The sequence below is a fragment of the Anser anser genome (assembly GCF_964211835.1).
Source record: "Anser anser genome assembly, chromosome: 12".
In the NCBI taxonomy this organism is placed as follows: domain Eukaryota; kingdom Metazoa; phylum Chordata; class Aves; order Anseriformes; family Anatidae; genus Anser; species Anser anser.
This window is the reverse complement of record NC_139733.1, coordinates 13,236,148-13,262,021: the sequence shown is the minus strand read 5'-3', so window position 1 is coordinate 13,262,021 and position 25,874 is coordinate 13,236,148. Positions and strand designations below refer to the sequence as shown.

Sequence of the window (25,874 nt, the reverse complement as noted above, 5' to 3'; positions counted from 1 at the left end):
TACGATTGTGGTGTCTCGTTACGCAGGAGTCATCTCAGAAGCTGAGTAAGGCTAACCCGCAAAGCCCCGTGAAGTCCCACAACTCATGCTGACAGCAGGACGAGAAAGAACAAGGAGTGCAGAAGCCAGCGTTAAGCAAGTGCTGCTAAAAAGAAGAAACAACAGCTGGATGCTGCAGTCGGACAGAACCAGAGAAGAAATAAAGCCACACTGAGGAGATTTTTTCCTTCTTGCTGGAGAAGGTGATTCAGCACTGGAACGAGCTAGGAACAACAGGAAGCGGGGAGCTCCCCATCCTGCAGGCTGCTGCTGGGCAAGGTCTGCCTGCGATGTCCCCCATCACCTCCAGCACGCACAAGCCACTGTACCTGACAGACCAAGCACCAGGTAAGAACAGAACAGCTGGAGCTCTTACGCATGGATCTCCTGGGGGCAGACTGAATGATCTCAGCCTCCCTCTTTGCCTCAGTGCAGTTCCCTCAGACCAGCAGCGACCAAAGCTTTGGTGCAGACAAGGATCAGCAGCCTCCTGCAGTTACCACGGTCTAGACATTCTACAACTGGAGTTAGACGAAAGGATGGTCAGAGATCCATCCCCACTACTTGTTACCACCTCCTCTATGCCGAAAACATACGGCATGCAGGTCAGTGTGGCCACCGCTAACGATACACCATCCCTGGAGGAGACAGCACAGGAAAATCAACTCAGAAGAGGGACGGCAATAGTGCCAGGTGGGATCTCCTGGATGGCTGCGGGCTGACACCAGCACAACCAAGTCCCTCTGAGGGACCACACCGTGCCCAGCACCACGCTGAGACCGCACGAGGTTTGCCCAGGAATGGACCAGACCTGCCCACACCACCGGTCCAGGAGGAGCCTGGAGACGCCAGAAGACGACTGCTGCGGTTGAACCCCGTAACTACCCATTGTGGCGGTGCTTGTGAACTCCACCTGACAGCGTGCTTGGCACCAGCTTAATATTTCCCTGCAGTGCAGATATCCTGCCCTTGGCCACGTCTGTGAGCCTGGAGTGCAGCAGCCGAAGGCCAACAGGACAGACGGGTCACCACCGACCCCAAAGCCAACGGGGGACAGACCGTGGGCTGCCTCCAGGAGGTCCAGCGGGGGACTCTGCTGCTGACTCCAGTACAAACAGCCCAGCACCAAAATAACTGGCTCAGCGGCTATTTAGGAGCAGAGTTATTTCAGCACACGCTGGTGTGTGGGTGTTCCTGGTGCAGAACAAGACAGCCTTATTCCAGCACAGCCGCTGATTCAGTGCAAACCGCTCTGTGCGCACAACTGCGCGGATGGAATTAGAAGTGGGAAGTGCAAATGGAGTTAATTCCTGCTCCCCGAAATGAGTCCTTAGTCTCACCTCCCGGACTTAAAGGCTTCTGTTTATACCATCTTTGCTCCCATGTTGTACGCCTTGTCCTGGTCGCAGGATGGTTTCAACTCTCCGTGCTGTTAGCAAGGATTAATTCAGCACGTTACTTGAAATGGAGCATGAGCAGCGCAGGAAAGGCAACCTGCTGAATCCTGCAAAAGGTGGAGAAAAGGATCTGGCCGCTCCAGCGGGGAGCTCGAAGCACTGCTGCCTTTCCTAGCATTTTTCTTCATTATTATATAGAAACCAAATGACACCAGGCAACCAAGAACTCCAAATAACCTCAAGGCAACCATCACTTTAAAGATGACTTTTTTGCCTGCAAATTGTTTACTTATTATTGTAACTAGCAAGTTCTAAAATTCAAGTAATTGGCTCAGTTTGCTTTCCCTTGGGCTAAAAGAAAAAGAAGCAATTTTTAGCTTATGTCTTTTCAGTATTTGGTAACGACCTTTCCTCTGCTAGTGTGAATTTTTCACGGAACTGAAGAGGGAAAATACTGTAATCTGAAAAATAACAAGGGAAAGAAATGGCATAAAAGTGTAGGCTGGGCTCCGGGAAACAGTTACGTGGCAAGAAAATAACCAGATTTTAGAGAACATGAATATCGCTTTAATTCACCTCTTTTGTGAACCTTATGGGACCAGTGTGCAAAGGGTGTTCACCATCACAAACAGCCTCCAACGAGTCAAGCACCACTAGTTTGCACCAGTTCGGGATGCCTGCGCGAGTCCCATCACCACCAGCAGGACCCTTAAAAAATGCCCCTTGTCCTATAGCAAGGAAATCGCTTTGCAGCCTAGTGAGGGCATTTCCCAAAGCCTCAGCTGACCAGCCTGCGGCCAGCGCCTCTAAAGGGAGCGCTCCAGAGAGGAAATCCCCCAAACCTGTCGGGAGATGCCATCGCCCTTACTGTCACCTGGTTTGCTCTGACCCGGTGGGAACCCCGTACGAAACTGCGTGGGGGCCACGCAAGGCGTTCAAGTTGAGGAAGCACAGCAAGTTCTGCTGACTCAGACCCGCAGAAGTCTCCTTTTGAAAGCCAGGCTCCCAGAAGAGCCACGTTACCCGGGTCAAACACTGTCAAATAGAAAGTGCCTCCAGCGTCCAACACAGTCCCCTCTGTTAGGAGCAGTGGAGGCTGCAGCCGGTTCGGTGCTGCACTGCTCGCTGAATATTCCTGGCATTAAAATAAGACGGCACAGATTGTTTCTTTAAAAAAAAAGTTACTGAGGAATAAAATACTGAGCGTGGTCCTCTGGGATTACTGACTTCATTTGATAAACTTCACAAGCTATCCTAGGAACAACAAATGCTTGCCGAAACCTAACTCCTCTTCAGTCTTACTCAGCAAACAAGTTAAGCTTTTTTTTTTTTATGTTTAGGATAAAAACACATTAAAGTGATGGAGCAGCCCCTTTAAAAGGAAAATCGCATTTCATGTAGTCCACGCCGATAACATTCCACTAACATTTCAGTCAAATCAGTCTTCCCAATTTCCAGAACTAACTTTAAAGGCCCCATTGATGGATTGCTGCTGTAATCAAGAAAACATTAGTGCATTGTTACAACGACAGGAATTACCCAATAACGCCTCTTAGGAAAGAGGAGCTGATTTCCCCAGAAGAGCAGGGAAATAACGAACCCTCCCAGCACAAAGCAGTTCATATTTTACTTCTGCCCTTACCGCATCGTTCCCCGGCACGGGAGACAGTTCAACGGGAGGAGCCCGGATCCCCGGCTGCGGGGTGCGTATGGGGGGGGGGATACGGGGGTATATACGGGGTCCCCCCCCCATTGAAAGCCACCGACCCCCGCAGCGAACCCACCTGGCTTGAGGCTGCTCTGCAAGTAGAAGGCGCCCAGCACCAGCGAGCCGAGGCAGGCGGCCAGCGCCAGCCGCCGGGGCGCCCGGCTCCTCCGCATCCCTCCGCGGCGGCTCGGCGGAGCCGCTCAGCCCCCGGGCCCCCGGTGAGCCCCCGGCGAGCCCCGCACCGCCGCCCGCTCGCCCCGTCCCGTCCCGTCCCGTCCCGCTGCTCCGCCTCGCCCCGCCGCCAGCGGCAGGAAGTGCGAGCGGGGCCGCCCCGCCGGGGGAAGGGGGAGCTGCGCCCCCCGGCACGGAGCCCCGGGGCTGCCGAGGTCCTCTCGGGGGTGGGGAAGGAGTCACTGACGTGCTGGCAAGGCTGGGGGGAGAGAGGGGGGCTGGTGGCTTCTGGCAGCGGGTTCAGTAAGCATCGAAAAGTTTTGGGGACTTGAAACATGCTTCTTTTTTTGTGCGGTTAAAATCTCTCTTTTTTTTTTTTGTGCACTTGAAATATATCCTTTTTTTGTGTGTGTGTGTATGTGTGTGCGGACTTAAATATATCTTTTTTGTGGACTTAAAATATACCTTTTTTGTGTGGACTTAAAATATACCTTTTTTGTGGACTCAAAATATATATTTTTTTTGTACATTTAAAAAATATCTCTTTTTTATGCATTTAAAAAAACTTTTTGTGGATGTAAAATCTCCTTTTTTTTTTTTTTTTGGACTTAAAATATACCTCTTTTATTTATTTATTTATTTATTTTCATTGGGTAATCCCTCCTCCCGCAGACTTTAACTGAAAGCAGTAAGGCTTGTAAGTAATGTTAATGCAAGCAATAAAGCTATATAGAAGGGAACGTCCTTTCTCCTGATCTCTGTGGTTTTTTTAAGGCAGGAGTGCAAAGCTCCTGGTTTGCCTAGGAGGATGTGGAATTGAACTCAAGCTCTGAGCTCCTGAATTATAAGTTGTGGCCAGTTCTGCCTGCACTGGAGATGCCCCGTTTCTCCCTCCCTGGGCCCCAGCAGTGACAGGAGAACAGCTGAGGCGTGCAGCAGTTTTCAGCACTGAGCCTGGCTCTCTCTGCTTTGCCAGGTTAATTGGAAGAACCAAGAAATGGATATTTGCTGGAGACTGGCAGCGGCTCCTTCCCTGCCAGCCTGTGGACCCCCTACCGAAGGGTCAGCCTGCTCCCCACTCACACCGTGCCTCACGCCCTGGGCTCAGACCGTGGCTAGAGCTATTTACCACTGTAACAGCAATACTGATGGTCCATAATAATGGCCAAAAGCTACTAATCACGCCATGTGGACGAAAATTATTTGTTAATGCTGAGGAAATGCATCTGACTAGCGGGCGAAAAGGCAGTGCTTTTTGCCTGCAGAAAGATGCTGTGCCTTTGGTGCAATGCATGCTCCATTCCCCCCCCTGCTCATTAGCAGCGCTCGTTACTGTCTTCTCAGCAGGTTTTCTCCAAATGCCTTGCTGTTTCCCAGGCTCTTGGTGCCACTGAGTGAGATTAACCCCAAGCTCTGGTCTGATAACCATGCTGAATAGAAAGTTAACAGCAGCTAGTGTGAGCTGGAAACCCAGGAATTTGTTGAACTCCTCCCCAGGTCCTGGTTTTCAGACTACTGTGAAAAGGAGCCCTTCTTGGGCATATTTTGCTTTTGCACTCAAATTCTGGAGCCTGAATGCCACGAAAATAGTTTACTCTGGCCTCACGCTGGTGAGACCTCCATCTGCTGGTGGCCAGGCTCTGGTGCACGCTGCCTTTGCTGCCAGGGCCCCCACATCCGACCAGGCCTGCAAGGGTTTGGGCAGATTCCCGAGGAATTACACTGTGATGGTTTTCTTACCTTATCTGCACCATCCTTGTCATAACTGGGACCCACTACATTTTGCCCCAAAAGATGAGCAGGGGTCCCGGTTCTGTTACATTTGTGTGTTAACCAGGAAAGGCCAGTTCTGCTCGTATAACCATGCTGGGACACTTTCTCAAGCAGTTCACTGATTTTCCACCGTCTCCTATAGTCCTTTTCATCAGCAGAATGTGGGTTTTCAAATATTATTTCATCAAAACACCAGTGTTTAAGTCCACTTGGCACCAGTTTACAACAGCTGTCGTTTGAAGCAGCAGAGAATCACGCTGGGGTGGACCTTTCACCATTAAGAGTAACTGTAGTAACTTTGAAGGCTCAATACATACGAGAAATAGGGTGGATGAAAGGTAGAATTTACATTAAATACCTCTGCGAAAGTAACAGGAGAGTTAAATGTAGATATAATAAAATGAGAGGCTTGGTGAATCTTTAAAATCTACGGTCAGATTTGGCCAGTTGTTCATACAAAGTAATTCTGATGCCTTGAGGAATCTTCTTGGTCTTAGGGGGACAGGGCAGGGAGTAAGCAATCAATCCCAAAGACACTGCACACCCTGGGGAATCCCCCTGATTTGGGGGGTGTGACAGCGTACAGTCCCTAGAGCTAAGCAGGTTCATACAGCTTGTCAGAAGAAAAAAGAAAAAAAGAAGAAAAAAAGAAGTAAGGATTAGGATAGCGCAAATAGCATCTGGTCCTGAGTAATTACGATTGTAACCTTGCTAATTCCATAGCTTGCTGACCTTTCTGTTCCTGAACAAAACGCTAATCACTTCCCAGAGATCCTTTGGCAACTGTCTCATGGGAAGTCTCCCTGGAGACAAGGAAACTGAAAGCTGGTCCCGCTTCTCATCGTGAAACGCTGGCCTCTGTCAAAAGAGACGTCAAGAAATCACTCATTTAACTTTCTAGCTGCCACGATTTAAAAAACAAAAATAAAAGAAGCAGCTGTTTTCTTTTAAAAGCACCAGTGGTGATGGGAGCAGGCCAAATTACAGGCTCTGAGGACTACTCCGCCTGCAGCGCTTGCATCTACTGGCAGTGCCGTTGGTATGACGGAAAATCCCATCAACCATTTTATTCAGCAGTGGCAACTAGAGACCACACTTGCCTTTCGTACCAGGCATTTATATTTCATTAGTTTATATACTGTGACCAGCTGGGAGCTTGTTCTCTGCTGATGTCTGATTTAGAGGCTTGCACGCAGGAGGAATGGGATTTACAGGTACACGGTGGAAAACCAATTGCCCTTGATCTTGGCACAGCGCTGGGAACTGCAGCTACTTCCGACAGCAAGAGCAACAAACCTGTCAGGCCTCCCACCAGCAGCACGAGGCTCCTGCTGTCGGCCTCTGCCCCGTGCTCTGCTGCTTCTTGCACTTCTCCAGCAGAAAGCCTCAGCCTCTCGCCTGGCTGCCCACAGCACTCCTGCAACTGGGCAGCTCTGTCTGCTGTCCCTGTGACATGAAGAGACAGGGATGCTGAGATCTTGCTCCTGGCTGAGGTGGGGGCCAGCTGAGGGCTTTTCTGCTCAGGGGAAGGCTGTGAAGCCCTGCAGCAAGCTGCCACTGTGGTCCTGCCCATCGAGTGTCGGTGCACAGTGCTCGAGTCAATGCACAGCTTCTCTTGCACTGGATGGAAACATGCTTCATGGGGAGGAGGTGGAGGGAAACAGGTTTTTTGTTGTGCCACATGGGTCACAGTGCGGCATGGTGATATTTAAGTCACTGTCGGATTAAAAGCACAGTCCTACCACTGAGTTTGGGATTAAAAACAAATTATGGTTGATATTCTCAAAAAACAACAACAACGAAACAACACAAAAAACACAGGTCCTTCTCACAAAGCCCAGGTCAGCTGCAGCCACACTGCTGTAACTTATGCCAGGACTGGGACATTCCTCTCAGTGTGACAACCATGCAGGTTGGGGCACCCACGGGCTCAAACACAGCGGGCGGTCCTGCCCTGAGCCTGCCCCTCCTGCACATTTACATCATGGTCCTCATAGTTGCCCAAGGCCCCACGGCTGGATCAGCCTTCCCATTTTGGACACCGACATGGGTTTCTCTGATGGTGTGTTCATATTGAGTGAAGGGGAAAGTGTTAATTTCTAACCACACATCACAGTGCTTGAGAAAACAGCAGATAGCAGTGAACAAACCGATGGATAACCACGGGGAGTGAGCTCTGTTCCCAGCCCTGTGCTTTCTGTGCTTGCCGTGCAGCACCAGGTGCCCCATGTCCCTTCTGAGGTTTGGAAGCTGGAAGATGCAGTTCATACCACTGTTCAAATCCACCTGGCACTGCAGAGCAGGAGCAAACCATCAAATTTCATCAAGTGTCCCCAAAAGCTGGTTTAGACACGTTGAAGAGGGACTGGCACGTGTGAGCAGGATCGCCTCATCAGCTGCCAGAAAACAAGTTCTTCTGTCAGCACGGTGCCTCCCCAGTAGAAATGTCTGGGCTCAGACTGGTAAATAAAGATGCCACATGCACACCAGCGTGTTTTGACTTGATAGTCTGGTGACATTAGCGCTGGAGAGCATCCATGTACACAACAGCCAGGCAGCCTGCCTCTGGGAGCTGCTGTTAGCTTCTAGGAAAGCAGAGCATGCACACAAATCTCTTTGTTTCGAGTATCACAGCATCACAAACAAGATACCCCCGGTACTGAGGCCAAGCAACAGCTTTTGTTACACTGACAAACATCTAAACCCAGTAAAAGCCGCACGAACACACCACTGAGCTCCCTGAGCTCCCTCTCACTGCACTCACCAGTGTAGCATCCTGATGCCTTCCAGTTGTGCACCGAGAGAAGTGACTGAGAGCTGGCCAAACTTTGTTTCAAAGCTCTGCATCTGTAGCTGGGGACACGCAAGGTGGGAAGTCTGCATGAGTGGGTGACACCGAACCTCACAGAAATTTGTTGTGACCTTGTTAGGGTGTTCAGGAGCCCAGTTCTTGGCAGCCCTCCATCTGTTAAGTCTTTGGCTGCCATAAGCATTTTCCCAGAAACTCCTCATCTTTATCCCAACTGAGGGGCCAAGTCCAGGAAGTCTATATAACATAAATTTGATAAAAGGAAATTTGTTAACAGCATGTTTTATACCTTCACAATGGTTATAAAGCATTATGCTAAGCTGGGCTTTATTCCCTTGGAAGTGTATGACTCAACAGCAGAGACAAGCCTAGCATCTCAGGAAGATAGTGGAGACCAAAGACTGCTGAGAAATTTCTATGAAAAGTCACATTTTTTTTACTTTGATGACTTTATCTATTTAAATCGACTTGTTCATGAGCAGAACTCCAGGCCCAAATGATCTGGTCTTATGATCTGCAATTGCCAGCCAGCAATTATAAGATATTTTATATATATATATATGTATATGATATATTATAATTACAAGATATAATGAGACAGAGAGAGGGATGGCTGCTGGTTTAAGAATCTTGTCCAGAAAGCCCCCTTTCTTAGCACAGCAGCCATGAGCACATGATCCTGATCTGGGGTGTTCCATTCCCCAGCTCCCCAGAGCTGAGTAAAGGCACTTCTGTCCCTGGGGGCACAGCGAGTGGATGTGCCCTGAGAGAGGTGCTCTTGGCCACACGCAGCAGCTCCGCAGCCTGGCAGGGCACAGTGTGCTGGAGAGTATGCTCTTCCCTGCACCACTCACGTTGCTGCTGTGCACACACCCATCTGAAGCGGCTCCAAACAAAAAGGGGAAAAAAAAAAAAAGCAACACATGCAGTCCAAAGTCAGTCTGACCCTGTAAATAACAACATAAATTGCCATCAGTGGTCAGGGCAGTGCTATAAAAGTCTCCTCAACCACGGAATGAGCATGCTGAAAAAGTTCCCTTTCTCCTTAAAACCTTGTGTTATAGGCAGGGATGAAAGCCCTGCATGTCCTTGTCCTTCTCACATCAGGGAAGCTTGGGTAGGTCTTTCCATGGGGCTGCAGACAGCACCTGCAGCTCTCTGGGATGGAAGAGGAGGACTTATTTTGTGCCTGAGAACTCCTGTGGACCGAGCCATCCTTCCAGTTGTCAGTGCTGTACACGGTGGTGTGCAGTATAACAGTGTTCAGTTACAGTGTCCTGCCTGCCTCCTTCCAGGGCTTACCTTCTCCCCTTCTCACCCCGTAGCCCTGTCAGCACAACCAGGCCACCTGGAAATACTGACTTTGCTGAGACTCCCTGCAACAGAGCAGACTGGCCTCAGAGGAAAAGGAGAAGGAAAGAAGGCAACAGAACGGAGCAGTGTTTCCAGTGACACCCGTGTGAATTAGGTACTGCCCTCACTGACCACAATTAGATGAGTCTTTAGGCTCCTAAATCCCGTAAGTACCACTGAAACATTCCCTCATGACTAAAAACAGAGTTTCTTGTTTACTAAAGGAGAAAAGATTAAAATAATCATCACAGTCCAAATAGTATTCGACAGGCCGTACCCTGCATATACGGCCACAAACTCAAGCCCATAATTGTTCCTGCAATTTTAAGCACAGAGGACTAATTGCATACACCTAGGCATGACAGGGCTGGTCAAATCCAATCTAAGCAGCTTCAATTTCTTGGAAACCTGGCTGAAAAATCATATAAATATTCTTTGTCCAGCAATCCTTCATGACTCTGTTTTCACTATTCTAAGAAGCCTGCGATACTATTTTTATTTAGACTAAAAATAATAAAGGCTACTTTCCAATCCTCTGGATGCCCTAACTGAATTATTTCTGCATTAATAAACTCTAGCGCTGCTAAAATCAGACAGCCACCTACCCATAATGTCTAGGAGGCACAGTGTCTGCCTCCTCCAGAAACTCCATCCAGAGGTGTCTTTTGCAAGAAGTTTAGCCCTGGAAAGTTCCCAAATCAGGTTAGTTGTAATTATGGAGACGAGAAAGCGCATTCCAAGTCTCTGAGCCACCGCAGAGAAAGCGCAGCTGCCTGGTTCCTCTCTTTTATAAAGAAATCTTTCAGACAAGGGCTTTGGTCCAGTGTTTGCACAGTCTGTTGTAGATAGGAGGGGACAGGGCACTGGATTTGAGCTGGGGCTTTTATTGCTACCACAACTAATGCAGAAGAAACAGCCCAACTACCCTCCCAGCCCACAGCCCAGACAACTCATATCAAAGGACTGCAAGCAAAGCCTTAGCCTCTTCTTGCAAATACTGACTGTGGAGTGAGGACTCATGAGTTTCTGCATTGTGTTCCTAGAAACATCATCCAGCGAGTCCCAGGCTTAGTTCCCAAATGCTTTTAGGTGCAGCCTGCTGAGCACACACTGTCCAACCTACTCTGGGCAACCCCTGTGGCCGTACCGGTACCACCTACAAGATCACCTCTCATTTAAGCACAGGTGCTCTGGCTGGCTGAGTTACTGATGCTCTGCCTTGTTCAGGCCATGGCCTGACTTCCTCTTGGAGCACTTTGCTCGTAATGTTAGCACTGCTGCAAATGTTAAATAGTCTGGCTGCTACTGAGTCTACGTATTATGGCAGCTAATTCTGTACTTGTTAAGCAGTCGCTGTATTTCCAGCTGGTTGCAGTGGGCTCTGCACTTTTCAGTGCAGCTAAAATAATCCACAGAAACACCCATAAGCCTGACCTTCTCCGAGGTTTGCTGTCACGAAGAGAGGGAGAGAGAGAGAAAAAGCTAATTCTTTTCTACAGATGTTCTCAGCATTACTATGATTTCAGTAAAACCAGAGAGCGTTCAAGTGCCTTGCTTAGCTAAGGAAGTGAGCACAGTCAAATGCACTCCCCAGACCTTCCTTCCAACTAACAGTGCAACCAGTGTCATTGAAGAAAAAATTAGAGAGAGAAAAAAAAAAAAGCAAATACTGGGGATTTTTTTTCCCTGTGATTTCTGTGGTTAAAGCTACAGCTAAAAGCAGCTGTAGCAGGTTACAGCAGAAACTGAATACGCTACTGTGTAGAGGCTTGATTCAGTGAACTGGGCAGTCTGAAAGGGAAATTGATTTGCAAACTTCAGAAATGGATTTAAACAAAACGAGATCCTCTCTTTCAATGGAGACATGCTCTTTTCTCAGAAAACACCAGGACACAGTACAGGACACCTCAGGCATATGTTTCAATGTTTAAAACCCGAACCAATGAGAGCTGCACTGAAGCTCGCTCTGTTTTACTTCCATTTGGCATCCTGGAGCTAATGGAGTGGAGGAGCTCCAGCAAAGTGCCTCAGCCAGCCTCTCCGTGGCTTATGCCCTGAAATGCCCCTGCCCAACAAATCAGTACTGCAGTCCTCTGTTCTTTCAGAAGCTTCTCCCAACTATGAGACGGGAGAGTAAATCCTCCCCCATCCTTCCAGTTTTGCAAGACTAGGAATACCTAATAGCTAATAAGGAAATGAAAGGCTGCTGCTCAAATTGCAAGGGTGGCAGAGAAGGACATGCTCTGAATGAAGGATAAATCCACACGGTACTGCAACACAGCTCTCATCCAAGCTTGTGTGGGGCATGGGGGCTGAGACCCCCGCTTCAAAGCTCCTCTTTGCACCATGAAGCTGGTTAGGTCCAGGGGCTGCTGCTGTGCCGCAGAGCTGAATGGGGATCAAATCCCTCTGGGCTGGAAGGACCAGGCTGGTGTTGCTTTTTAAGGATGCCCACCACCCATGTGCTGCCCTGCAAAGTGGCTGTAACTGAACAGCAAAATAATCAAAGAGAGGGAACCATGATTATACATTTCTAGAAATACGGCTGGCCCAGAATATAAACTCTTGCTCCATGCAAAGAAAAGATAAGGAATTGTGGAAAAAAATGTAATAAAGCTGTGTTATTCTGCCAGTTAATCCTCATCCACGCTGCAGTGCAGCATATATGGTTTTACTGTCCTCTCCTATTCTGCTCTCTTAGCTTTATTTCCCCTGGTAGTTGGTCTGTGGCCAACAAAACTATTCTTGTGGAGCCTGAGGGAGGCTCATGGTGCTAAAGCAGCCGGCCATGCAGTCAAGGCTAATGCTGGCTTTCCAGGACCTCCTCTCAAGATTTCCAAAGCTTGACAAAGTGGGCACAACTCCATGGATCTCGTGAGCCACTGTTTGACTACCCAGGAATTTATAGTTACGCAGTTGCTACAGCTTTAGCTAAAGGAGATATACTTTGCTAGTTAACATTTTCCAATGAAAGCTTAATTGGAGCATGCAGTAGCCAAGAAAAGAAAATCATTCTCAGCTGAAGTCTCTGAAATGTATTCTGCAGTCCGTCAGGACAAGTGCACATTTGAGACAAGCCTAACCCTAAATCCCACCCTTTGTGACCACGGCTAGGAAGGGCAATGAATGACACAAAGCAAAATCTCCTCGTTCTGAGCATAGTATCCCCAGTACCTGTCATGGGTTCAAAGAAGTCAACTCCGTGTTGACATCTGAGAAAATAGTCAAGGAAAAGGAATCAATCAATAGCTACATGAAACCACTTCACGTGCTTTGTTAATGTGTTAAATAATAGCCGAATAAAGTAAGAATATGTAACAGCTGAGTGAAATATTAGACCATAGAGAAACACAGGGCAGTGCTAAAAGCATCAGTTTTTCCTGTGAAGAGAAGTGGTGGTATTTCTATACAGACTTGGCCAGCAAATCTTTCCATCCACTCCAGCTTTTCAAACAATTAATCTCATGGAAACCAGAGAGGGAAATCCTGCTGGGGAACCAAATGCTTTAAAAACAGTACTTTGGTGAAAGGTCCAATGGCAGTGAAAGCAAATGCACCTGACTTTCTGGGCTGCACTCAGAGAAACCTCCCTCTAGTTTCAGTGACAAATGGGAATATCTCTGCTCTCCAGTATCTAGCCTTTCTTGCCAGCTTTAAATCACATTAAGTGCAAAATGAGGGGGGGAGGATCTTTCCTTTACTTAGTCTCAGAGATCTGTTTTTCTTCTTGTCAAAAAAACCCTTCCACCTGCCTGCCCTCAGGAATATTGGCTGCAAAATCCGTCAGCAGCCTTTTACCTGAAGAAACCCGCTTAGCACAAGCATTTCCAGCAGAACAGGGTCTGAACCTCCGGAATCAGAAGATGCAATTTCTAACAGTACAGGACCTGGTGCCAAATCAGCATCTGCATGATCTTACAACACGAGATGCTCTCTTACAGTGTCACCCAGTTCAGGGACAAGGACAGATTTGCAAGGGGTCAGCCCTGCCACACAGAGAGAAAAGGAAAAGGAGACCTCACATGGGTTTGGTAAAGAAGGGCAGAGAAGAGACAGCAGTGAGCTGCCTGAATTGGATGATGGGACAGGAGTAGGGAAAGCAAGTTAGCCAAGAGACAGACTGTAACAGAAGGCAAGGAAATGGACTGTGCTTTCACCAGTTGTTTCATACAGGTGCTCGTATGCACAGCCCTGCCTGACACCAGAAGGCACATCCCGGACACGACAAGTTTCGATCCAACACATGTTGGTGGCAGAATTTCTATTACAAAAAGGAGAAGAACCTCCACCACAGGCCAGTAAGTAGTCAGAACAACATTCAATAACACATTTCCTTCATCTTGGTCATCGAACAGCTGAAACACTTTGGCTGAAATTTAAAGCAAATTAATCAGCATGAAGCAGAAGGCTCTGCTTGGGAAGTTTCAAACCAAATAGCAGCAATTTGGCAAAACTGTAAGCAGCTGAAATGAGTTATTGTTGCTGGAAGTGCTGATCTATTTTAACAATAGGTGGTGTACCTGCATCACTTACTGTTTGCACAAAATCTGGTATTGCAACGACAAAGGTAGAAAACAAGGCTGGTAATCACTAGCACCTAAAGTAGCATAAGGAAGTCAGGGAAAGCAGCTTTTCCTTGGAGTCAAGAGGTGCTAATATCACCCTCTCTTGCAGTGGAAACACTGGTTGCTGAATTTAAATTTTCACAGATCAAAAGAAAAAAAGCCCTCAAGGTCATTTCTAATCCATGCAGTTAACCGAGCCCATGAATTCCGAGATCCTCTCAAACAGACAGCATCTCATTTCCTAATGTTTTTCAAAAAGCCTAATAAATGAATTGAATAAAGATGAAACAAGCAACATTTTCATTACCCATTCCAACACAGAAGCCAGGACTGGAAACATCGGGGTGACACCACTGGTTGAGTAGACAGGTGCTGTGGCATCTCTGCATTACAAACCTAAGGATGAAGGTATGGGTACGTTATAGAAAATGTAAGCAGAGCTGTGTAGGGGCCTGAAGTGGGAGAATGAGCTGATGGAAAGGAGCAGCACGCAGAAGGAGCGCACAGTGGGTGCACCAGCCTACAAGCTGGATTGACAGTTGTATAAAAAAAGATTAGTATAATGACAGCATCCCAGGTTTTGAATTTAAATTCTTCAGCCAGGTTCTAGAGGACTATTATAGCTATTACCTAACCACGACAGGTGAATTGTCAAAGCAATTTCAAACACAAAGAACCCTCAGGACCCGCTGAGATGAATGCTCTTGCAGGGCCATGCCCTTTGGGATGACACTTGTACTCACTGACATCAAGAAAAAGTGCAACAGTATGTGTCCTCCCCAAATTCCTCAGCAAAACAGCGGCAGAACCCAAAGGCCACATTCACTGACAAGCTCTGTTCCCAGTTACCATGTTGCACAAGTCCTTTGTAAAACCAATAGGGAAGCAGATGTGAATTCAGAGCTCTGCTCACACGTTCAGCAGGACTTCCCACAGGCAGGAGGAAAGTCCAGTGGCCCACTGAAGTCAGCAGCTTTCTCCCCACACTTCTGCTCTGGATAGGGGGTACTTGATTCTTCCTGGCAAGCTCCAAAAGGGTTTTAGTGATTTGACTGTAAAATGCCTTGATTCAGAGGGACTGTGCTGCCAGACAAGTTAATGCCATGGGGAGCACAGCACATTCACGGCTCTTTATGGCAAAAAGAACACAGCCAAGTGTACAATGAATCTTGAAAGCCTTGTAGGAGCCCCATAAATGTTTCCAAATGCTGATGAGGTGAGAACATGGAGCTCTGTGCCCTACCAGTAGCGGCGGGTTCCTTCCCACTTAACTACCTCTTTAACCAATTACACATTTGCTCCCATTTTAAGTCCTCTGTTGCTCATCTGGCTGTTGCAACATGGCCTTCTAATCCACACTATCCTCTTCCAAACACAGAAGCCCTGACCCCACAACAACTGAGCAGGGACAAAGCAGAAAGTAAACAACCATTACTAGAGAGGCATGAGAGGCTGTTCTCCTGGGGGCATGATCCTTGCATCGAGGTGAAGTGACTTGCACATGATTGCAAAATGCATCACTGTCAGAGCAAAATAGAGGATTGAGGTAACCTGTTTCCCAGCAGCTTACTCTAAAAACACACATCTGTGCTCCTACTAATTCCCATCTAGATAATTTCTTTGTAGGACATCCAGGCTTACTTACCAAACCAACCTCCTCCTACCTCCCGAGAAGGTTAGAGGTGGAGAGAGCCATGTGCTTCAGTGCTGAAGGTCAGTCTCTGATGACAAACTTTTGGGAGCTGCGGTGTTGGCTTCTGTGGACACCTCCACAGCCTGCACCCTGTGAGGGCACCGCTGGTCCCATGTTGCAGGAAGACAAATGGGTTTAGAAGGCTTCTCCCCAAAGCACCCAGTGCGGTGACAGAGGATCCCTCCAAGGTGAAACCCATGGGGAAATTTCTGTGCTGTGGGCTCACACACTGCCATCAGAATCAGGAACAGCCTGGTCTTAACTTGTACTGAACACCCACCCCATGTGAGTACCGTGGACCCGGAGGGTTTTTCTGACTGTTTGACTGACCTGCAAGAGAGCCTGGAGAGGGGTAAGCAGTCCTCCCGCAACACAAGGCATGGAAGGGAAGATGTGTGACTGCCTCGAAGCAGCCAGCAGGCAGCAGTTGCAGTCTCCAGGAGGTTTTCAGAAGACAGCAGGTTTTGCTCTAAAGGAAAAGGAGAGAAAAAGCTGCAGGACTCTGTGACATCCAGAGAAGTCAGGCATCTGGCTGAACCTATACAGGTACACGGGCATGTGATGGAAACACGGATCTGCATGGCTCTGAGGGACTGGAAAACATTCAACCTTCTACTAAACTCTTTTTATGCACAGATTTATTTTATACTTTGAGGGTCTCTTACTGTTCAGGAGTACACAGAAGAGTTAATTTAATCTACTATGAAGTGCCACAGTGTGGTGTGAAGTGTTTCATACACAGACAGGATTAAAAGGTTTCACTGAATTGAAAAGCTGAGTTAATTTTGATTGCATTCAAAAGGGTCAGAAAACAGAAGAATGGGAGGAAAATCTTCTTCCATAGGGTGAAAGGAGATGGAAGCCAATGACGGTTAACTTACAGTCTCTTAAGCTTTCTGGGTGTTAATGTTAAATCAGCTAGACTCCTGCCAAGTTATCTCCTCTAAGATACCTTTAAGAACTAATTTATTTTTTCCATTCACTTCAAGTTCCTGGACTCACACATCTCAGTGTAAGTTCACTTGAGATTAACTTCCAGAGTAAAGGGGAAAGCTGTTATTTTGCTTCAACTTGCCCAATAAATATCATATTTTCCATACAGCAAAACATGAGTATATGTACGGAGCCCAGGTTTTTATCATTTTAGCAGGTTCTCCCTGGCACACACACAGTTTGAACCAAACCACCTCCCCCAGAGGTTTCGTTCTCCATTGTAGCACACAGGCATTCTGGAGTAGAAACTAAATGTTGCAGACGAATTGGCTGAATTTCTAGAAAATCTGATGTTCTTCCTGGGGAGCACACCAAGCTTTCTCCCCATGCTGGGAATGCTCTAACCCCAAACCCGTACTTTTCCCAAGGATGCCCACCGCAGCAGGAGGCTGCTCCGGCTCAAGCTGTTCTATCAGGGCGCTCACACCCAAACGTGTTCGCGGTGCTGCTGACTGACACAGGGAACAATGCCGTTTCTAGTACAAAACAGCCTCTATCTGCAGAGAGCTGTTGCTGCTCTTTAAAGAGCAGCCAAGAGCAGAGCGCGCTCTCGCATCCCTCCGAGTGCCTGCATGCATCTGGAGGCGCTGACGGCACGCCGAGCTGCCCAGTCTGCTCAGAGCCACCAAGGGGCATGTGCTCCCAAAACCATCCCCTGCATGTGTCCTTCAGGTTGTCTAATTCCACCCTTGGACCTCGTGGGCATCGTAGCCCCACCCCAGCAAAAGGCAGTGCAGACAAACCCTCTCCTCATGTCGTTTAGGGGAAGGCACATACATCAAAGCCCTAATAAAGAGGAGCACACTTCCCTCTTTGTGCGTGGGGAGCATCAGCTGGAAAGGAGCCAAGCAATTACCGAGCCCTAGAACTAAAAAAAGCATCGAACTCATTACCCAGAAGACTTACAAACCGAGCCTGAAAGAGATTATAAAACCCCATCCAAACAGGCACAAACAGCAAAGCACCCACCCCGCGGGAGGGAGAGCGTTCACACCCCCGCAGTGCTGGGCAGCGCTCTTGTAAGCGCGGGGGCTCTAACGAATTCCTCTAACACCCCTCAAAACACGTGCCAGGCGGTCAGTCCCACCCCACCAGGAGACGCCTGGCTGAAATCACAGCAGTAAATCAGCACAGGACGGCTCCCTGGAGGTCACGGCTCTGCTGATGAAAAACCCGCTGACGGCCCGCCACGTCGCGCGGATGGGCTTTGCTCACGTGCGGCGCCTGCAGTTGGCTTGTGACCTGGCTGAACATTTGCATAGCCTAAATATTCCAGGCATTTATTTCACAATGCTCTTTTAAATCTTAGGAAGCGTGTGCTTTGGCTGTTTCATTGTCTCCTCCCTGCTGCGGTTACAGGGAAATGGATGACTGATGATTCTGTGATTCGGTGTGCAGATCCTCTGCTCCGGCTCGAGCAGCACTTACCAACGGGTCACAGCTTTCCCAAGTACAACTGCTATTCAAGCTGACCCTACACATCGCACTGGCATTTTCCTTTTTGGCTCTTTTCCCCCTTCTCTGGACTTGTGACAAGGAGGTCACTGACAGAGTGGGCTACGACAAGCCTAGAGCTGCGATTGACCATGTAAGATCACAAGATCTGTTTGTTACAACCCCTATAAGTAGGGGAAAGACATGGCTTTGAAGTAGAGAAGTTTTTTTTTTTTCCTTTGTTTTCTTTTTTTTTCTTGAGAACATCAAATCTCCCGGATCAGACAGGCCTTGCCCAAGGCGTCGTTCCTAGAAAAAAAAAGGATTGTTTTAGCTTTAACCTCAAACTGCACCCTGAGCCGTGTCGGGCCACGGGTGCAGATGGATGTCAACTCCTCCGGCTGAATTTTCAACTGGCCAGATGCAAGCCAGCTACAGGCCAGATGCTGCAGGGCTGCACGGGTCAGAGTAAAATCCCCTCCCCAACCTGCAGGGAAGGGTGCCCGCATGTGGACAGGGCACATCTGCCTGGTACAAACCACCTGCTAACACTCCTGCCTGGCCAGCTTGGAAAGCTCTACACATCTTTATTTTTTTATTATTATTTTTTTTAGTAATATATTTAAATACAGTTCTCTTGTAATTTGTACTTGCAACCACTTGGCTACCAAGTGAGTTGTGACTTCTAGTAAATTACTTGCAACATCATCCATCTATAGGAAACACCAAAAATTAAAAGCAGCAAAATTTGCAGGGGCGCTTGGCGCATCTGGGTGCCTGATGCCAACTGCAGAGGCGGCGGCTCACTCTTTGCCCTCTTGCCCTGATGCTAGGGATCTAACAAGGCAGCTGAGAAGCTCTGGATGCTATATGAAGCATGGTTTAATTAAAATAAAATGTCCCAAGCACATTGCATGTATTGATTTATAACTCTCACCAGCGGTTGTTTTCATAAAGTAATTGCAGATGCTTGCTCTTGTGCTTGCAAAAAGAGTGGTCAGACCTTAGTCTGTCTCGCTGAACAGTCTCTGCATCAAAGATCTCCTGAGAGGTTTGGGCACTTTAAAAGGATCAGCAGTTATCTGTGGCTCTGGCTTTGCATTTACTTTCCTTGCATATTCGTGCCAGCAATGTTTTAGCATTCTTATAACGGGAGGAAGCAGAATCTGACAGTGGGGGATACAGCTGAAGTGAAGCAGATGTCTTTTAAATTCGGAGCACATAGAGCATAGAAGCACTGACTGATCGAACACAAACCAGAAGTGAAACCAGAAAAGCCAAGAACTACAGAAAAAACAAAGTGCAAAACAAACTTATTTTAAAACTCTTCCCTTCTTTGAATACCTCATTGCATTGCCAAGTAGCACAGGTAAGGAATTTTCACTAAATTCAGTCTTACGTTGACCCTGTCCCTTGCGTTATTACTTTTTGGCACAGCACATAGGACACCTCCGGGCCAAAACACAAATGATGTAGAAAGTACAACTTCTCCTTCCCTTTGGGAATGCAAGTTTTCTGATAGTTATATAAACACATTCGGATTTTTTTTTTGGATATTCATCACATTAGCAATTATACTATTAATGGTGAGTCAGAGAACATTTTGCTGACATTTTAAAACACACAACTTAAGGTCAGAACCTCCTAAACTTCACAAAGCAAGCAGACCTGATGTGAAACAGCCTCATTCACTCTGGTGGGACTGCTCTAATGAGCAAGGATTTGCAGCATGTGATCTTAGGTTGGTAACTGTATAGAGCTGCTTCCTTTTAATTGCAACACTGGGCACATCCAGGCAAGAGCAAAATATACGGATAAAAGAACAGCTCTGGAGAAACAGCAGATAATTATAAAATGAAAAAGGGTGGAGTTTTTTTTTTTTTTTTCTTTTTCCTGGTTAATCTAGGAAACCTATTCAACCGAGGCAGCAACCAGTGATCGTTAGAAAAGTGCTGTGACACGCAAGCAGCCAAAAAAGCTCCGGTCCAGGCTTTTACAATAATCACAGACCCAAAGACAAACTTCCAACTTCTCTTGGAACAGCTCTCCCCTAAAAGCAGACCTGGAACGTAACCCCCACACCAGAGGCTATCTTTGGTGCAGAAGCCCTTCTGGATAAATCAATGCAGGGAGTTTCTTGGCAGAGGAGAGGAGTTACTTATAACTCTGCTTTGGCTGTCGCACAGCACAGACAGAGGCAGGCAGGGAGGCTGGTCGAACTCGGCTGCTTCACTGTGCTGCAGCTCGCAGCACATTTTGCTGAAATTTCGATCCGTGTAGAGCAGACAACTGCCCCTTCTCCCACGCTTAACTCACATCTGGATTTGAGATAAAGCTGAAAAAAAAAAAAAGGAATACAATTCAACTTAAAACACAGCCTTTGTTTAGCATATGTGCCCAGTTGTTCAAATCACACAAAATAGTCGCTTTTACCTGATTTTGACAGAATGCCAGAATATCAGCCCCTGTGTTCTCAGGAAGCCCGTGGGCTCTTGTGCGCCTTGGCCTGGCTGGTGGCTGCGTGGCAGAACCACACAGGTTTTGCACAGCTTTGCTTTTTGCCTGGGTACATTTCTATGAAAGCCGTTTCCCTGCCATAACCACAAAGGATGAGGTAAAGAGGAAAAAACTCAAAGGCCGTCACAGTGAAACCGTTCTCGAATAAGGCAACATAAGCCTCACATAGAGGAGATTAAGCTTAATCTCTGAAAAGGGCCAGCAGAAAAGGCTGGTGGACTTCAAAATGAGCTGCAACAGCTGTGTTTTGGTTGGCCAACAACTGCTCTCCCTTTGGCTGCTGCTGGCTCTGCTCTTGTGAACAAGACAGATTATTAAAATACAGTGTTTGGGCTCCTTTGTAGCACACTGCTGGGGCTGAAGGTGGTACCAAAGCTAAGCAGGGAGGTAACGAGATGCTCCTGCCACAGCAGAGCCAGCGCTCATCGGGCAGTGCTGCCCGCAGGTCGAAGCGAGAGATACCATTTATTGGCTTCAAGACTGCCTTTATTTTTGTTTCAGGAACACCTTTTGATCTGAAAATGCATGCCCTTCTGTCTGTCTGCTTTAACCGCTGGGTTTAATTGGCCTTTTTTTTTTAGAGCATAATAGATAAATCAGCAAGACGCGGTGGAAGTCAGAATAAATTGAGCTCAAAAGCTTTTCATAACTTACTAGTCGCCACAGAAGGAGACGAACTGCCCATTTTCCATGGTAATAAGCTATGCCACCAACCTGAAGAGAAGCTTAAAATAATTAACAGTACCAAAAAAAGAAAGGGTGTGTATAGGAGTATCTGTGGAGCCACTCCACCCAGTATGATAGGAAAAAAATGAACTGGGTGGACCTGCATTCCAGTGGCAGCTCCAAATGACTGTGCTTTGTATTTCTGTGCCCGGAGATATACATTTCTTGCATGCGATCACAGGCAATGAGAAAAAATAAGAGGCAGCTTGAAAAGCAAAGCAAGACAAAACAAAGCACTCAAGGAAAAAAAAAAACACGAAAATAATTTGTTCGACAAGACAAAGAACAACTCACTGTGTGTGCTCAGGAGCGCTGGTTTTCATCTTTGCAGTAATTGTATCGTTTATTAGGCGATGTTTCCTGTGATGATATTTAGAGTTATTGTGCAAGGATGTCATAACATCCCTGTTTATTAGATAACTTTGGGGATGTTGCTGTGGGAGACTATAAGAGAAAATAACAAGAGAGAAATTGTCTGAGAAAGATCAGGTGCTCTGCTTGAATACGAAGAGCACAATGCACAAAACAAGACAGGGGAAATAACCAAGTAGCAACCTTTTTTTTCTGCAGGTGTAAGATGCCTGGTACTCAGCTCTAACCTTATGACTAGGACATCTCTCAGACCGATGAGAATCAGGGAAAACTGGGTGCAAAACCCTTGGGTCCTGCTGCAAAGGAGGGAGCTGAAAGGAGAGATGTGGGTACAGAACAGCTGGGAAATAAGGAAAATTAGGAACCTTGAGGGGACAGAAAGATTTGTGCTACACACACAAAAAAATATACTATGCTGTTAAGCTTTTCTTCTTCAGAGGAATTGCTCTAAACGATTTTCCTTCCCACTGAAGGGTTTTGGAGTAAGGCTCCTCAGGACTGCTGCCGATGGCAGCCTGGGAACCACCAAGCGCTGTGTATGCTGCTCCAGTGCGGGACTGGAGGTTAAGGTGAGACAAAACCCAAAATACAGAGGGTTAAGGTCAGACAACACCCAAAATACAGAGGTATCATCGTCCATGCCCTGATTAGTCTGTCCTGGTGGGCTGGCCTCTGGCATAGCTTCAGGCAATGTGTTGTACCTTATTAGAGCTTTGTTAGTCCAGGTCTGGTCACTGTCACTTCTTCACTGGTTTGTTTCCTCAGAAAAGTCCTAGAAGGAAAGTCAGTGCCACTCACTCGGCCTTCATGATAAGAAATCAAAGAAACTTAAAAGAAAGGAAAATGGAAGGTTCATTTTTGCTCAGAAAAATAATAATAATAAAAAGTTGATATCAATAGTACAGGAAGAAATATTCTAAGTATTCAATTTTGATTTCTGGACTTAAATCAACTTGATTTCCTTTTGCTCAATAGGATGTTCCTTTGGTATTTAATATCTTTCCTCTGTTTTGGAATGTCAGTCTTGTTGTCGTCACTGAAAGAAATGTTAAGAGTCCTCAGAGACTGCACTCATGAATAAATGTTAAATTCATTCATTTCCTAAAAATCCATCATCTTGGCTGCACGATGCTACCCAAGGCAACGATGCTGTGAGTGGGCTGTGGGGCCCGCTCCCGGACTCTGCATGGCCCTGGAGCATCGCTGCTGCTGTCGGCTTTGCCAGCAGATCTCAGGGCAGCGGGGTCAGCCACGAACCTCTCAGCAGCACTGCGATGTGCCTGGTGTGCCTTGAGGAGGAAGGGCCAAATCAAAGCCATGCTCAACAACGCATAAAGAATGTGGGTAACAACTGAACTGCAGGCTCACCTCATACCAAGCCTTTTTTTTTTTAATGGTTCAGACCTTTGCATCTCTTGCTCTGCTGTGCTCTGTGTTTGTTGTCACCATCGTATGCACAAGGCTGTCACTGCCTGGGTCAAGCAGAGCAAGGCTGGTCAGAAGAGAACAGACTCGATGGAGGATGCGCCTGCAGGTCAGGCGGTGCACTCGGGATGCTCGGGAGGATAAAGGCTGCACACAGCTATGGCTTTACTGTGCAATTATTCTTGATAGCTGTGCCTGGTTTATGGATCTGGGAAGCTTTTTTCTTATTTAAAAAGTAAGCTTTATGGATCAGCAATAAAATGGTAAGGCGTGTCTTCACTCTGAGGTTTTTATTTACAGTAGTGATGAAGGAGAGAAAGAAAAACTTGGGTTTTAGCTCTTCAGAGTTTGGAGAGACTGCAGTTAGAAAAATCACCTTTTGACTTGTAAAAGGAGCACATTTGATCTGGGAATTGCTCAGACAGGAAAAATCAATATGGACTGGTATAATTTGTTATTTACACAAAGTCATTTTACTCTTGACTGCTAAAGGCCTTACACCTTTTATTAATAGACATTTTTCAAATAGATTGCACTGAAGACTCTAAAACCGCACACAGCTCTTCTCTCCCTCTTGGCTGATGGTTGAAGTTTGGGGTTTAAGGAAGAGGTAAAGCAGCCAAGTGAATGAGGGGGACACCCGCAAGGCTGAGATCTGACCTGGGCACTGGTGACCTTAACTCTGGAAACCAGTTTCTACACAGAGGCTTCAGCTGGGAACCTGCTTTCCAACAGAGCCTCTCTGGATCCCCAGCCGGGTGAAATCCTCCTCACCAGTGCAGCTCCGAGTGCAGGATCAAACCAGTGGGTGAATCACGGATGTCTGTCCCTACAAGCTTCATGTCAGATGAGGAAAGAGTAGGGGATATCTCATCTCTGTGAGCTGCAAGGCAAAGCTAGTTGGGAAAATTTTGTGCTCAACAGGAGAGGTCTGAGACCAGCTGTCCAGCTCCTCTGTCCAGGTGCGTTTTTCCACAGCAGCATCACACCCTGTCCCACATAGCCCCACTCAGCAGAGCAAAAGAGAACACCATCTGGCTGCGTCCTGCAGCAGCATTTTAAAGCTGAAGGCAACCAGCATAACCATCCAGCTTTGTTCATGTGGAGAGAAGAAATTGCTCTTCGCTTTTTGCATGCTGGGTTTGTTCTGCACTGCAAATGAAAGCAGTTGTCTAAACTGACTCTGTCTTAATGCAGAACCAGATTATTTCCTTTTCTTCCATCTCCATCTGCTGCCTGCTTAGAGCTGCCCAGGTTTACCATATCCAATGCCTGTGATTAATGCTTTCTGCACGAGTATTTTTTTCTATCCTATTGCCACAGTGTCTTCAATATTCAACCCGCGGGACAAGGGTGGCATCCCAGCGTTGCAGCCATATGCTCCAGAGCCCTTTCACCGCAGTACAGAACTGCACCTCTCTGAAAGTGCAGGTGTCATTTGGGCTGAGGTGCTGTGCTTTCAGGATGGAGAACTGCACATGCGGATCTGAAGCCTCTTGGAGCAACACTGTCGTAATAAAAATGAGCCTGGTTGCAACAGTTTCCATTATGGTAAAGCAGATGAGTTCTTATCTCCTTTTGTCAAAATTAAACACTTTTGCTTGGCCCAAAAAAGATAATTCCTCCATTTGAAATGCAGATCTGATATTTTGCTATTCAATTAAATTTCTCTGCCTTCTCAGATAGACTGCAATTGTTACTCAATTTCCTAACTGTGGCACTCTGAGGAGGGAGGGATATGCTCACCATTCTCCTCCCCGAGGCTGTATTTTGCATCTGCAAGAATCAACCTAGAAAAATATCTTACAGTGCCGCTCTCTTGTATTTGCTGTGCCACCTTCCCCGTGAATACAGTCCCTTCATTAAAATGAGCATATTACACTCCATCCATTCCCTGTCGCTTCCATGACCTCGGGAGGTCAGAAAGCCCACCTGGACATCATTCCTGTTTGAGAATGACTCCAGCGAGCAGAACATGGGAACATACACATACATGCTCATCCCTTAAAAAACAAACAAAACCAAACAAAAACCACAGCAAAACAGGATGTTTCATTTTACGTCAATCAGCCCTGAGAGCATCTTTTTAAGAGACCTTACCTTGGTGGATTGGTGAGAGTCTCTGACAGTAAAGGTCTTTCTGATTCACTTCCTTCACTTCAGATGCTCTTTGTTCCTTCTGTTTGCACTTCATCACACCCACACATGCTCCTATCACACATCCCCTCCTGGCCATCCTTCTAAGTCTATCATCTGGTTGCACTTCAGCAGCATTCAGGCTCCTTGCTGCAGCCACCCCTAGGAAGAGGGGATCTCCATCCCTCTCCGGGGAGCAGGAAACGAGCTGCTTCCCCTCAGCACGTCTGCGCCAGGGCACATTTCCTTGGGGAAACTTCCCACAGCTGGGAGGTGATTCTCTGTGTAGCAGCCCAGGTAGCACCACCTGACCTTATTGTGCAGTTTTTAAGCAGTGTTGAGCAACTAAGTGCATCAGGAATGCCAAAGCGTGAAGTAGTGCAGAGTTACAGGGGAGACATCTCAAACTGAGATACAGAAGGGACAAGGGATTAGTTACAAAATCAAGATGGAAAGGAGTGATTTGGAAGCTTTACCCCTTCCCATAACTACAGATTCAGTGAAGCATTTTTTCTGCACTGCAGTCATAGCCAGCAGCATATACAGAATAAGGATTGAAATATTTTGAAGTGCTGTCACAGTGTGAATGATTTTCTTTAGAGCATAAAATCAGACTGCAAAGTTATTTTCTGTCTGTGGCGACACAAGAAGAATGTGAATGTGATCAGATCTGGCCCTGGGCATAGAGGAGAGCAGAACTGGCCTTAGCCAGATTCTCTTTTTTTTTTTTTTTTCTTCAGAGTCCTACTAAGAAATACAAAAT

The 25,874-nt window shown here is 47.0% G+C and overlaps 1 protein-coding gene across 5 annotated transcripts in view; it reads right to left on the bottom strand.

The window, feature by feature from the left end:
* CHST13 (carbohydrate sulfotransferase 13) overlaps nucleotides 1–25,874 on the bottom strand; it is a 53,774-nt gene that overhangs the window by 21,123 nt on the left and 6,777 nt on the right. Inside the window, exons 8-11 of one of the 5 annotated variants that reach the window (XM_083795123.1) lie at nucleotides 22,252–22,377; nucleotides 15,839–21,622; nucleotides 14,123–14,211; nucleotides 7,853–8,134 (exon numbers count right to left, since the gene is read on the bottom strand). In XM_083795123.1, the coding sequence (XP_083651249.1) occupies nucleotides 7,853–8,081 (229 nt within the window). In that variant the 5' untranslated portion in view covers nucleotides 8,082–8,134; nucleotides 14,123–14,211; nucleotides 15,839–21,622; nucleotides 22,252–22,377. Of the gene's footprint in view, nucleotides 1–3,220; nucleotides 7,831–7,852; nucleotides 8,135–14,122; nucleotides 14,212–15,838; nucleotides 21,623–22,251; nucleotides 22,378–25,874 lie in introns of those variants that run through there. The other 4 variants (XM_083795121.1, XM_083795122.1, XM_083795120.1 and 1 more) reach the window with 4 other exon arrangements.